Source organism: Lontra canadensis, unplaced genomic scaffold, assembly GCF_010015895.1.
Source record: "Lontra canadensis isolate GAN:19392208 unplaced genomic scaffold, GSC_riverotter_1.0 scaffold9, whole genome shotgun sequence".
Lineage (NCBI taxonomy): Eukaryota > Metazoa > Chordata > Mammalia > Carnivora > Mustelidae > Lontra > Lontra canadensis.
The window spans coordinates 9,777,300-9,792,518 of NW_022631003.1; the positions used below are offsets into that span (position 1 = coordinate 9,777,300).

Sequence of the window (15,219 nt, forward strand, 5' to 3'; positions counted from 1 at the left end):
AATAATCCTAATCTTAGTAATCAAAGAAAGATTAAACTATGTTTAGTACCATTTCCACATTATACATCACATTGTATTCTAAATTCACCAAAACTTGTTACCCTCCCGTGGCATGCACAGCAATTCTTAAGTAACCAGGATATTTAAATTATCAAATGATCCAGGCCCCAACATTTCTGAATAAATGACCAATTTACTGTATTTTAACCAACTGAGCCACCCAGCATCCCTTTATTGTCTTTTAAGACCAAAAAAAAAAAAAAAAAAAAAAAAATAGCATTCCTTAGGCATTACTATACTTATTAGCTACCTCTCTGAATGTAGGTTCATTTAGGGTTTATTTTTTTCCAAATAGTATATGTCCACAAATGTCTTAATACACATTAATTTTGAAGAGGCTAAAATAATCTCAAATTCCTCTTGGAGAAGTAAATTCTAGGGTATCCATGGGAGCCACGGGGATAACAGAAGTGAAAATACCCAAGATATCCTTGCAAGGAAATTTCAATCAGGAGGATCACTGCTAACTTGGCTGCCCACTTTTCAGCACTCAATTTAGGCCAGTCATATGTTATCCAACATTTGAGCATACATTTGTCCTTCCTGTTGATCTGTGCACATGGCTGCTCGACCATCTGAGTCACACCACAAACCTAGAAAGGCGTGACCCATTTTCAGAAGCACAAAAAGTTAGGTCAGTACCCACATCCGAGGTGCCAAATCCTCTGTATTAAATATTTATGGGGTACCTATGAGTAGAACTGTTCAGACAAACAAATCAATATTTCCATGACTTTGAACCAGTTTGCCTGGGAAGGATGTTTTCATTCACAGCTTCGTACCTTTAATTCTCCAATGGAGGAAAGGAGTCCTGCTCCATATGCCCGCAGCTGCCCTTCTTGCTTGCAAAGGCCAAACTCGATTGTGAAAAAATAGCACTGAAAAAAAAAAAAAGAAAAAGACGTGGACATACATCCAGCAAACTAGTCAACGTTGTTCTTCTATAGAATAAAATGGCACCCAAAATAAAATGGTGCACTGGGCATAATTTCTTCACCAGTGTCAATTTAAACACATTTGAATTAAGAACATTCATTGAAATCTATTCCCTTGCTTAATAATCCCTCCCTAGGCTAAATGTGTATGGAAAATGTATTAATTACTAAGAGATTTATGCTTAGCAGATTCAGAAACCCCATAAGTCAAATCATATCCCTGGCAATAATTTAAAAAAAAAAATCACAGACTTAGAAATGAATGAATATGTGATAATCATAACACTGTAAGAATATGCTACTGTTGGGGCACCTGGGTGGTTTAGTCTCTTAAGCATCTGACTCTTGGTTTTGGCTCAGATCCTGATCTCCTGGGTCATGGGATCGAGCAGCACACGGGGCTCCATGCTCAGCAGGAGTCTGCCGCTCCCTCCACCGCTCCTCCCACTCCCACTCTCTATCTCTCTAAAATAAATAAATTAATCTTAAAAAAAAAAAAAGAACATGTTACTATGTTTACCAAGTTGTGTTTCAGCTGACATAAACAAAGTTCATGGAAATGTGGAAAAATAACTTGGAACCCAGTAATTCCAAACTGATTTTTGCAGTTTGTTTATTCATTCAGTAAGCATTTGGTGAGTACCTACCAGGTACCAATGCTACGCAAAGAATCGTGGTAAAGAAACACGAGTGAGACCAAAAGAGCAAGTACATGCTTACCAAGTTACCCAACCAAAATTTTAGTATGATTTTTTTAGCAAGATCTTACATGTATATCTACATATGCTACACACATAGATACATGTATATGTGTGTATATTTAAATATATATATATATATATATATATATATATATATATATATGAACCACTTCATTGACTGAGTTTTGCCAGCATCAACTACCACAGCTTTCCCAAGAAACTGAAATCTGTAACTGTTACTGTTGACTTTAGGAAACCAACCTAGACAGACAGAAACCTCTGTACAACCAAAAATCTCAGGATGCTCTTGGAGAGGCTGAAATCACACTACTCTTGCCCAAGAGAAAAGTGAGAAGTTGACAATGAGCAATACAAACTGCATCAAATTAACACTGTCCTGCATGAGTGACGACAGAGCACTGACAGTGTTGAGAAGGAAGAATTTACACACCCCTGGAAAGTGGAAAATGGTAATTATTTCTGGCCCACCGCAGTTTGCTCTATTTTCATTTGGAGGTTGAGATGCCCCCTGGTTCAGAAGGGTTTTATACTTTTTAGGTATGAGGAGGATCTGGGAGGTCGAGCGGGTTGACCCCAAAGGACTGGTCCTTGCAGGTCGTGGCGCTCAACCTCTCGAGGAAAACTTCCTTTCCTGATTCACCTCCGCAGAGGGCTAAAATTAGAGTCCTTCCTACCCCCATCAGCACCCGCAATGCCCGCCAGCTCTCCTGCTTACAAGGTTCTGACTTTTCTTTCTTTTCCATCATACCCTCTTTTTGACATGGTCTTTAATTTCCGTATGTATGTTCCCCATAGTCATATGTCTCCCCACCCTAAACTCCGTGCTTTGTAGGACAGCACCCCTGACCTCCACCGACGAGATGTCAGCAGCAGCCTCCACCCTGCTTGTAACAGCTAAAAATGTCTCTAGACATTAAAAAATGTTCCCAGGGGACCAACATCTCTTCTGCCTCAGAACCACTGATACAGAATTGTGTCTGAAACATAATAAGGGTGCAATAAATACTTGGTGAATAACTAGCAAATGAGAGAATTATCTCTAAGTCAGGTTTGCTGTGTGGCAGTGTGACCAGGAGGAAAGACAGGAAGGGGCCTGAGTTCTAGTCTTGGTCCTGCTTCTTTTTTTTTTTTTTTTATTAATTAACACATAGTGTATTACTATGTTTCAGGTGTCAAGTTTAGTGATTCATCAGTTGTGTATAACACCCAGGGCTCATTAAATCCCATGTCCCCCTTAATGTCCATCACCAGCCACACTCAAATTTGTTCCGTATAGTTAAGAGTTTCACGGTTTGTCTCCCTCTCTGATTTTGCCTTATTTTATTTTTCCCTCCCTTCCCCAATGTTTATCTGTTTTGTTTCTTAAATTCCACGTATGAGTGAAATCATATGATATTTGTCTTTCTCTGACTGACTTGTTTCACTTAGCCTAATGCCCTCTAGTTCCATGTTGTTGCAAATGGTAAGAATTCATTCTTTTTGACGGCTAAGGAATGTTCCATTGTGTGTGTGTGTGTGTGTGTGTGTGTGTGTGTGTGTGTGTGTGTGTGTATACATACCATATCTTCTTTATCCATCTATCTGTTGACAGATACCTGGGCTCATGCCATGGTTTGACTATTGTGGACATTGCTGCTATAAACACTGGGATGCAGTTGCCCCTTCAAATCACTATGTTTGTATCCTTTGGGTAAATACCTACTAGTGCAATTTGCTGGGTCATAGGGTAGCTCTATTTCTAACTTTTTGAGGAACCTCCCTACTGTTTTCCAGAGTGGCTGTACCAGTCTGTGTTCCCACCAGCAATGCAATAGGGATCCCCTTTCTCCACATCTTCACCAACATCTGTTATTTCCTGCCTTGTTAATTTTAGCCATTCTGACTGGTGTGAGGTGGTATCTCATAGTGGTTTTGATGGGTATTTCCCTGATGCTGAGTAATGTTGAGCATTTTTTCATGTGTCTGTTGGCCATCTAGATGTCTTCTTTAGAGAAATGTCTATTCATGTCTTCTTTGGCCCTGCTTCTAATTAGCTCTGTGACCATAACCTCTCTGGCATGTAGTTTTTCTACCCATGACATCCATTCATTCATTCATTCATTCATTCTATAAACACTCCTTAAGCACCTATTATATTCCAGAATTTGCTTTAGCTGCTAAGGATATGCAATGCACACAGCAACAAAGTCCTTAATCCCATGAAGCCTATTTGCTACTGGGATGATATATAACAACAACAAAAATCGATATACAGGATAGTTGCAGGTGGGATATGCTATATAAATAATAAATCCACATAATGTGTCTGGTATTAAGCAGTAGAGATGACTGCTTTAGACAAAGTGGTCAAGGAAGGCCTCTCTGAGGGAGTGATATCTAAGCTGCAACCCACTTGAAAAGCAGCCCTTTGTGCAAGATCTTCGAGAAAGAGCATTCCCAGCTGAGGAGGCAGGTGCAAAGGCAGGAACAGATTTGTATTTCTAAGGGCAGTGGGAAGTCATGGGAGGGGTTTCAGGCAAGAGAGAGACATGTTCTGATTTCATTTCAGAAGACTGTGCTGGTGCTGGGTACAGAACAGGCCATTGGTGGGGCAAGAGTAGAAGCACAGAGATCAGTGAGGAGGCAGAGGCAGCCAAGGAGCTAGGAGGTGAGTGACTTGGAAAAGGACTTGGGCCAGGGGGAGCAGGGCTTGGGGAGAAGTCAGTATCACAAAGACCTCAGCAAAAGAACCAAAATAAGAGATCTGAGTATGTGTCAAAAAGTTAAAATACAGCCCTCAAGTCTGTCTCCCCCATCCCAAATTTTTATATATATATAATGTTTTTATTTTTTAAAGTAGGCTCCATGGCCAGTGAGGAGCCCAACATGAGGCTTGAACTCACAACACTGAGATCAAGACCTGAGTGGAAATCAAGAGTCAGAGGCTTAACCGACAGAGCCCCTCAGGCACACCCATCCTCCAAAAAATCTTGCACAATCCTGGGCACAATGAAGAGAAGTGATTGTATTGTCATAGAACAAGAGTTCTGGAAGTTCAACCTCCCATTTCACCAAAAGGAAAATTCAAGTTTAAGGAGATAAAGTGATTTACCCCCGGACAAGTCTAGATGGTGACATTTAAGAGATCCAGAGCTCCAAATTTGAAAGAGCTCGACCTCTGTCACATTGGAAAGTTTCTAGATAAAAGATTAATAGATGCGTGATTCTCTCTTACCACCAAAATGGAGAAATAAAAGTCTAAAAGAGGAAAACTAGAGTTTCATGGCAACTTCTTAGTGTGTTTTTGGTTGATTTCCCTAATATATATTCCATTTATAGCGTATGAGGTAAAACCCTTGGAGGCTTAACATTAAATACAGAAGAGTTTGAAGAAAAAAAAAAAGAGAGAGAGAGAGAGAGAAAGAAAAATAAATAAAGAGAGAGAGAGCTCTCATGTTCAAAAGCCTCCAAAATAGCCATATGGAGCCAGCCACAGAAGCATTCAGGTCAGCCTAATAAGGGCATTTTTAATTTTCCTTATGCTACATCAGTGCATACAGAATGATCTAAATCAAAACAGGCTGAGAGAGCCCCTAAGAATGTCTGAGGAGCCACACGTATGGTCTTCACATAGATCTGGCATCCCTAACCTATTTTAAAACAGGAATTTAAAGGTCTGCACCAACTCAACTAAAGGTTCAAAGTTACTTCTATCAGTGTGTCTTTCGTCCATGTGCTTCTAGAATCAGGGCAAGCTCAGAGGAAAGAGCCACTGTGAATCTTCCTTCGCATTATTCAGAATGCTCTCTGGCCCCATACCTGGTCTGGGAGTCCTTCCAGAAACTTTGACCTTACAAAGCTCCATCTGCTCTTTTACTCTCTGTTGTCCTCAACCAAGGAAAGCCTACATGCTAACTTCTACAGCCTCTTCCCCCGAGAGAATTAGACCTTTGGCTTTAAGATGGATTTCCATTTGCAGCTCCATGTGTGGCTAACAGATAAAGAGAAATGGCAAAATGTACCTGAACCTCAGATGTTGGAAAAATTTTAATTATGGACGTGCTCAGGACAATTCTTTTCTGTTTTCAAGACTAGTGGAGATCTCACAAGACAGTGCCCTGGGCGTGATCACTGACGGAGAAGCCAGGACAAATGCATCTTTCTTCTGCCTGGTTTTAACTGCAAAGCCTGCTTAGAGTTGGACTGGCTGACCCCTTAGAGACCTTTTGAAATTCAAGGATAACTAATTGCGTCCCCAAATTTTAAGAAAATACAATTTGTTTTCCTTAGAACATTCTCCAGATGTGGATCTATAATATAGTCCCTAGAGATTTGCCAAATAAATATCCTACCTATTAGCAAAACAAAACAAAAACAAAAACCACAAAAAAAAAAAAAAAAAAAAAAAAAAAACCCAGGAACATTACAAGAACACCTGTAAAAGAGAATTGCAGATTCTTGGCCACTAACGTCTTTCAAACAGAAACAAATAATATTGAGATTATCACCTCCCAATTAAGAGGTACCTTTCATCAAAGCCGATGTTCATGAATTCCAAATTTTACATACCACTAATATATGTAATTATTTCTAAATATTTTACTTGAATATAATTACATATAATCATTAGCTGAAAACCAAAACAGGAGTGATAGAGCGGACATCTTCCACAGAGGAAAAGCAGAATCATTTACATACATGTAGTCATTAAGCAGAAAAAAAGTCTGACTGACAATCTGAAATCCAAACACTGCCATGGAACAGAGCTACAGAATGTACCAGGCAGAGCAGGTGCTTAGGAAAATGAGATAGGGCACCCAATGCTGCCATCTTCAGGTCACTACTGGTAGTACACCACTCTCTCAACAGATCAGGTCTAGCCAAGCGGGCTGTCAGGTCTAGCCAAGCGGGCTGTGGTGCAAGCTTGAGGGAACCAAGTTCATAGACACTGGACAGACCAGCAAATACACAATGGCCTGACATGGTGACTTCCAAAATCAAATGCTGCAACATCTTTTTGCTGTCTGGTGTTAGGCACCTGAAGCTTTTGCTAAGGCACATATTCCAATGAAAGAGAAATACAACTTTTTCAAAAGAACTCTTTTTTTTTTTTTTACGATTTTATTTACTTATTTGAGAGAGAGAGAGAGAGACGGAAATCACAGAGGGAGAAGCAGACTCCCAGGTGAGCAGGGAGCCCAATGCGGGACTCAATCTCAGGACCTGAGATTATGACCTGAGCAGTAGGCGGATGCTTAACCGACTGAGCCATCCAGGAAACCCTCAAAGAACTCTTGATGAAAAAGACATTTAGTATTCCAATTGCCCTTCTAAAGGGCCCTTTTGCTTCCCACTTCCCCCCACTACCTGCATCCCTTGAAATAATTATACCTCCTCTTCCTGAGAGTCATTCTGTATTCTAAAATTGGATTGAAAGAGTGCCCACAAACTTCTAGAAAGAAGCCCAGTTGTCTACTTCTTTCACTTTCTCCAGGAAAGTGGTTTCCACACGTCACTTAGTAAATGCCTGAAGGAGGGAGTAAATGATATATTTTCTCTACCACTTTGACTAAAAATCTGATCTTTACATACAGGTAGTATATATTTTTAAATAATCACATATATCCTTCCACATAGTGAATTCAGTTATCCACATATCCAGGACACAGGCACAAAGCACAAACTAGCAAAGAAAGTTTAGAAAAGCCCTGAGATGTGCTAAACATAACAAAAAGTTCCATGTTAAATTCAAATTACTTTATGTCTAAAAGAATCTCAGGCCCTCACTGAAATCTTTTTTATCCTTATCTTGTACACAGTCCAAAGTTTACTTATGTAGTGTTAAGCCTATACCCTAACATAACAGGAGAACATGAAAAAATACATAAAATTCAGACCAAACAACTCAGAAAACATGAAAATATAAAATTTGACACTTGAGCATACAAACCTAAACATTTCCATACTTGAAGTTATCACTAAACAGTTCAGCAATGATGCTAAAACATCAAGATAACAGGAAACTTAACCAGAAGATGTCCCAGTTTAATGATGCATTCTCATGGATTTCACTTTACTACAAACTCATTATCTCACTGTAACTTGAGATAGAGCAGTTATTACTACATGTTCCCAGTTTATAGATGGGAAGACTGAGACTCAACATTCCAGTGATATTCCTAGATTCCACAACTCATAGTAGGCAGAGCTAGGAATTAAGCTCATTTCCTAACTTCAAATCCAAAGTTCTTTCTCCATCAACAAAGGACACTTATGAATGTAGGGTGCCAGTCAGTCAGTCACAGGGGCACAGCAGTTCCTGCTGTTGAAATAATGAAATCCCAAAGTGGGTGTAGAGCTATAAACCTGCCCTCCCCAAGTTCCCTACTCCCATGCTGCCCCAGCTTCTAGGTTCCATCCCTCACACCCTCCCTACACCACCATCACCACTGCTCTATAACCTGGCACATAACACTCAGTGCCTGCCTATAGAGCTGGGACCTCAGAACCCCATTCTCTTACAAGTATTGCATGCATCTGTTCTATTTGGTGTCTGGATCCTGACAAACGAATAAAGGAAGAATGCTCTTCAAAGATGTTCTAACACCGGGGTCTGCCCCTCTAATAGGTGCAAAAAAAATTTTTTTTTAAACCTCCCATTCACGGTGCTTTCTCTAACATCTTTCCATCTTAGCTCAAACAAGTACACACTTGAGGACTGCTTGAAAGGTGGAACCATTCCAGTTTCCCCTCCAATTCACCCCTCTCCCACCCAGCCCCAGCTACTGGGGTTTGAATTTTAGTTCCATCAACATTTCAGTTTACAAGCAGCAGCAGGTGACTTCTCTCCTTTGACCCCAATTCCCTTCATCTCAATTAAATTGCAAATGACAACAGGATTGCCGTGATAGCTAAGCCAGAAGCTTTGGGACAGAAATGTCAAGACAGTACAATCACCATCGGCGATCAGAAGTGAACACAGGGACTGCACTCTTCCAGCCACAGAAATGTGTCCCCCCCACCCCCACCCCACAAATCACCAGATCTCCGTTTCTGTTGTCGTTTGACCATTTAGTCTGCAAACACTCCCCAGAGCAGCGCAGAAAGCCACATCCCACTAGGAGGCTGTGACTACCCCAGGGCGGTGTCCCCAGAGCAAAGTGTCTGGAGTGGGGAAGGGCTCAGGGACAGAGTTTCAAGAGGCAGCAGAAAGGCGGATTTCGTGTGTTTTGGTGTTTGGCCCCAGCTAGTCCTGTGTAAAACACAAGCGTAAGAGACACTCGGAACTGAGAGCTAGAACCCATCCGTCAGCTGCAGTCCTGGGGTGACAGGCGCAGCTCAAAGCCCCTCAGGCAGAAGGAAGCCGCTGCTCCCATGTTCACAGACCTGGGGGCAGGGAGTGGCGGCTCAGTGGCCGTGCAGATTCCAAAGACGGCTTTGTGTGATGGTGGCTACACCCTGATCTCTGCACTCGTTTTACCGCAAGCTTCTAAATGAACGTCTCTGTGGCTCTTGGCAAGCCACAACCTAATCCAGACACACTTTCTGAATTGATATTTACTCAATTCTCCTGTGCTAAACTCCTGGTGAGATTCCAAAAATAGGGAAAGATGTGGTCCCTGTGCTCGAGAAATGTGCAATATGGCTGGGGAGACCAGATTAATATAAAAATAATAATTAAAGAAAACCTGCTGTTTTTCTCTTGCTGCAAACTCACTCTGTCTTGAAACTGCACTGTGCTTATCTGTCTCAGAGCACAAAGAATGTGAAGTCTGTACTGGACTTTGAAGGATTAATAGGATCTTAGAAGGGCTTTGGGAAGTGTGGAAGTTACCGGAAAGAGTCGTATCAAGAGGCTGGGTCGGGGGGTGACTTCTGGGGATCAAAATGAGCATCAAAGGAAGGTAGAGGTGAGTCAAATTATGGAATGTACTAGATCACAGGATCCACTTGAACCGACAGAGACCGCTTCTTTCGCCAGGGGTTCTCCTCAAATCATGACAGACAAAAACAAGTAGAGAAAAAGAGGACGGTTGGGATTTGAGTAGCATCTTGTCAGCTAGAAAACAGTGATCCTGAGTTGTGGAAACAGCATATATTGTCTTAGGTTAAGAACTGCCATTGAATGAATTAAAATGTAAAAACCTAAGCTCTGAGGAAACATTATAGCAAATCTTGTGGAAAATTGATCATCAAATATAAGAGGAACATCCATAGGGGGAAGAAAAGCATCAGCAGAAAACAACTTTTATTGAAGAACACATCGACACAGGCGATTTCAGCAGCACTGCTTTCATTGGGATTTTTTCTGTGCGTTTCGTAACTACTGCTTCCCATATCTTTCTGGTTGCTTCCAAGAACAATTGGATGATTTTGTTTAAGAGCCCTCTGGCTATTTCAGTTTTATTGTCCATCCTTCAGCTTATCTCTGAGCATTTTCAACTTCTGAGAAGGCCACCTTACTTATCACTTAACATTTACTCATTTTTACATCAGGTTTTAATGGTTGGGTTTTTTTTTTTAATTATAACAAAGGAGAAGAAATAGAAAAAAAAGATGTATCGTGGACTAACAGGAATGGTGAGCATTCACTTAACATCAGAGCCGCCAGAGCAATTGGACCAGCCCCGAAACCCTGGCAAAATTCAGTCTAAGACTCTCTATCCCCAGAGCTAAATATCAGGTCACAGTGGCCATGTCCTGGCCCAATTACAGACCTTCACCAATTACACTCCTTCTCTATATGGCAGAAAAAGACCCTCCACGACCCAGCCCCTGCCTCCTCCAGCCTCATCTCTCAACCTTCTTCCTTCCTCCCTATTGTCCATCCCTCAGGGAACGATTTGCTTCTGTGCAGGTGGGCTATGCTCTCTTCAGCTCCCCATCTAAGCCTTTGCACGCTGCCTTCCCCCTGCATGGAATGTTCTGGTCATTGTCCAGCTCCCCTGCCTAATTCCTGCTGGGTATAGGCAGCTCTCTTCTCTCTCCCAGTGTGGCACTGACGGGTCTGCGTGGAAATCGCCAGTCTTCTTGCCTGTCCTCTCCACCAGGCTCTGACCGACTTGTTATGGTTGTTCTTATTGTTTAATATCTGATCTCTAGCATCGTGCCTGACATGTAGCAGGTTCTCAGCAAATTTTGAAGGAGGAAGGAAATGGTTAAACAAGAAGAGTTTCCCAGTGGCCAGAGCAACAGAGTAAGTGCCAATCTTCCAAGCAGTAACTACTACCCTCAGCAAATTCTCCAATATTATAGACTTTTCTGTAAAGATGAAAACCCTTCTACAGTAGCCATCACATCATTTTCACTTATAGCTTCAGAAGTGGACCTGTCCCCTGACCTCTCTTCAACAACAGCCAATGGCCCTCCAAGCCAGCGAGGATGGGAAGAGCTGTCCTACTCACAGGCCTTTGGGAGCTGGCCATGTCTGAACCCTGCAGCCAGCTGGAGACTCGCCAGGAAAAACGCTGACTGTGCTTTGTCAGAGTAGGGAGAGTCCAACTGTGACAGACCCGGGCCCTGAGTGGCCTCACGGCCCAGGCCGCTCAGAAGTAGCAGCCTGAGAGATTTCTACTGGCATCATTGCCCAGACCTTCCTTTAGCAGATGATGACACGTGAGATCCGACAGACGTTATTTTCTCCCAGAGATGAATTTGTGAGATTGACTGCCCATCCAATGCTATTTTCCACAAAGTTCTGGTGGCTCTTTAAAAGGTATTATGAATACAAACTAGGCTTCTCTTTAATGCCCTCTGGACCTACAGGTATTTTGAGTTTCACAAATCAAAAGCTGGCTTTATATTCAGCAGCATTACTCCTTGGACCCTAGGTGTAGTACACAAGTCTCGATACATCTCCACAACAAAGCCATTTGGCTCTCTTTTTAAAGCAATTCCATCTTTTTTCCAAACGCCCATCTACTGAACTTATCATACAACTAGCTACCTTGAAATGCTTAAACTTCACCTTGAGGACAGACAGACACACAGACACACACGCACGCACCCAAATTATTTTCATACTAGCTGCACGGATCAGCATTCCATTTATATATATCCTGCACGGAAGACCTATTTAAGGAAATGCTATAGGTTTGGAAGGGTCCAAGAACTGACTTTTGTAACCTAAGCAATTCTGAGCTCCTTGAAGGAGAAGAAAACTGATGAGCACATTCTCAGCCATTCATCCTATGGCATGTCCTAAAATGTTCTGCATCAAATCACACATTCTCCCCAGATGTGGTGATTTTAAAGGTCAGCTCTCGGAGGCTGGTATGAAAAATGAGGTTTTTACCAACTCCCCAGTAAGCTGTGGGCATTCGCCGCTGCCTTTAGAGGGTCATTTTATTTTTATCCCTGCATTACTAAAAGCAACACCCTCCCAGACATTAGGGCTAAGAGCTTGCACTTGCTCAACTATTTCTTTCCAGGCAAAGCCCCGAAATCCTAGAGGTGATTCTATGTCTGAAAACGAACGAGAAAAGTATGTTTAGTGGGAAGAGCCATTCTAGCCCCTCCACTGCAGCAAGCCGTCTTCTATTTTAGGTTTTTATTATTGAAGTCATGTTTCTTTTCTAGTCACTAACCATCAGCACTACCATCATCATCTCTCACACTCAGAGTTGACACTAACCATCTGTATGTGTAAATGGGGCTGAGAAGATTTACCTGTGAATTGGGGTCCCTGTCACAGTGAGGGTCTACAGGTAATTGAACCTCCAGATAGCATTTCAGCTCACTTGAGCTCCCCTCTCTCTAGTAATAACCACTGCCCGTTACTGAAAGCTACTGTCTACCATGGCACTAAGCACATTACACCGTGCTCACAACAACTCCGAGAGGCAGGCACTGTGACGGTAATGTAATATGGTAGCTTGAGCACTTTGACGTTGGAGTGAAAGATCAAGCTTCAAGGGCAGACTCTGCCATTTACTTGACCTTAGGAAAGTTATTTAGCCTTTCTGAGTCTTAGGTTGTCCATAAAATGGAGAAAATAAAATGAATAACTAACATATCTTGAATTCTTACTATTTGCCAGTGCTAAATCCGCCATTTTACAGCTGGGGAAACCGACACTTAGGTTCAATAACTTGGGCAAGTAGGGGTGACAGAGCTGGATTGGAATTGGTTGGGCCCAACCCCCCAAGTCAGTGACGTTTGCCCACAATTTCACACTGTTTGCCTGCTCTTGTCAGTGACGGAACACTACAGGCCCCTAGAATTGATGTTCTTAAGAGCTGGGCATGGCATATGCCAGGAAAGCTGTCTAGCTTGCCTGCTGCCATCCTTCCATGGCTTGCACTGGGCTAAGAGCCTTCAACTCTTCAGTGGCCCCAGAATCACATAAGAAACACAGCACATGCCTGTCGAGAGCCAGAGAAGAGCGCACAGTCATAACTAGTCATTATAGGAAGCCATGTCTTAGTCCTGCAAGGGGGAAATGGTACTGCTAATAGCCTGGCTCGGGAGACCTGAGACTACAGTCCATTAGGCAAGGATATAAAATACATTGTGCCCAGAGCACCAATTCCTCTGTTCCTTTGCCTTCCTCTAGTCAGTAGATTCCCCTAATCATAAAGGTGGGGGGACAGGCAGGTGACCGAAGATGAACTTTTACTTCTCAGTTCAGGATCAGGTACCCCTCCTAACAGAACAGCAAGCCCACTCTGGCCAATTGTCTCCTTGGGTAAAAGCAGTCAGACTCCCGGAGACTCTGGTCTTTTTAAGAGAAGCTAGGAATCCGGATGTTCGTGTGCTAGCCTCTGATGTGTAAATTCACATCCCTTTTTAAATTTAATTAAAGGGCAGTCTGTATATCTATATATATCCCCCCCTCACTCCCTGCCCCATTCTCCCCCATACTACCCCCTTCCCCACTACCCCACATTAGCCTGAATCCTGATTCTGTAACAATAACTTGCCTCCAGGACACCAAGCACATGTCTCTGCTGCCTCACCTGGTCACACCTTGCTCTGACATCCTAAACTCCTGAGAAACGTTTGGGTGCACTAGATGGGGACTCAAAAAGTCTCGTAGCTCAGACCCTGGCACTATTTTACTGGATGGTCTTGGACAAGTCATTTCACTTATCTGAACCTCCCTTCATTCATCTGTATAATGGGGATTCCTTTCCTCACCAAATTTTAATTGAGCGCCCATTGTGTGGACACCAGGGACTGTGCTCAGGGGTAAAGGAGTCCCGCCCATCCTGAATTCTCATTGTGAGACTCAAATGGATACACACGTCCAATGCTCAAGCAATGCAAGAGCTGTAACTCAGACGAAGCTTCCTTGCTCTGAAGCGATGAAGACCACAGATGTCTTCATGGCTGACTCGTCCCATCTCAGGGCTCTGATTCTATCTACACAGTCATCTCCACAGAGAAATTGCCTTCCAGGTAGGCAACTGTGGGCTTAATCACAGGTCAACAGTTCCTGAAACCCAATCAGAGGAGCTTTCTGATATGCAGACAATCCACTAAGACGCAGAAGCTTCCTCCAGTACTAGTATCTCTTCCATCAGTAACCATTTACAACAGCAAATAAAAAATTATCTGACTGCTGGGAAAGTCTTCCCCTCAGAACCACCCCTGATCATCCCCAACCTGAAGTAAGTGCCCTCCTTTCCTTCTCTTTGAACTTACCAAGTTATATTTAATCCCTGTTCACTGTGTGTATCCCCTACTAGACTCTAAGTCCCCAAGGAGCAGGACCATGTCTGCCTGCTTCCCGGTAGAATCCCCACTGCCTGACACATAATAGATGTTCAGTAAATATTTACTGAATAAATAAACGAATGGGCCACAATTGATTCTGTCAGAGTCGTGGAAATGTTTAGTAGGGACACAGCAAGGTCACACCTTGGTTAAAACACCTTTGCAAAGAAGGGGAATCCAATGTCCCTTTTCTCACCAATTAGAGCTTTGGCTTTTATCTTGGAGGAACTAAGTCTTCTTCGTTTGAGTTGGGGGAGGAAAAGGTGAACAGCCCAAAAAAAGGTTTGGGGAGCGCTGAGCATTTAAATTTTTCTAAAGTATGCCATTTTAAGGTATCTCCCCATGTTTTATCACAGAGAACCTTTAAAACTTGCTAATTAGACACCGACATAGGACCCCTGTGTACAAACACAGACACATCCAAAATGCATCCAAAGTAGAGCAAACGACATCTTTTGGAACTCTTCCAATAGCCTCTGTGCATACTTTTATGTTAATGCAATGGTCTTACAGCCAAAACAGCCAAACTGCAAACACCTGGCATGCATTCTCAGAAACTTGAACTCATCAGGAGGAGCAGCCAAGATGTGAAACCCTAAATGTATTGCTTTCTTTAGTTATTAAGGGAGTACAGCACGTATCAATGAGCAGCGTCACTCCTCATCCTCTTGCAAAGTTTAATCAGGAATTCATATTTCATGTGCTTTCACCGGCACAACAATATTTATTCATTTGTTCTCTGAAGCTGCTGCCTGCAACCAGCCCTTCCCGTTGTTCACTCAGGGGAGGTGTGCTATTAACTTCGG

General features: G+C 42.5%; 1 protein-coding gene across 1 annotated transcript in view; it reads right to left on the reverse strand.

Annotated features, from left to right (window-relative positions):
- The window catches only part of TPH2 (tryptophan hydroxylase 2), a 95,346-nt gene that overhangs the window by 9,313 nt on the left and 70,814 nt on the right, over positions 1 to 15,219 (reverse strand). Inside the window, exon 9 of the mRNA XM_032854782.1 lies at positions 843 to 938. Within this exon, the coding sequence (XP_032710673.1) occupies positions 843 to 938 (96 nt within the window). The remainder of the gene's footprint in view (positions 1 to 842; positions 939 to 15,219) is intronic.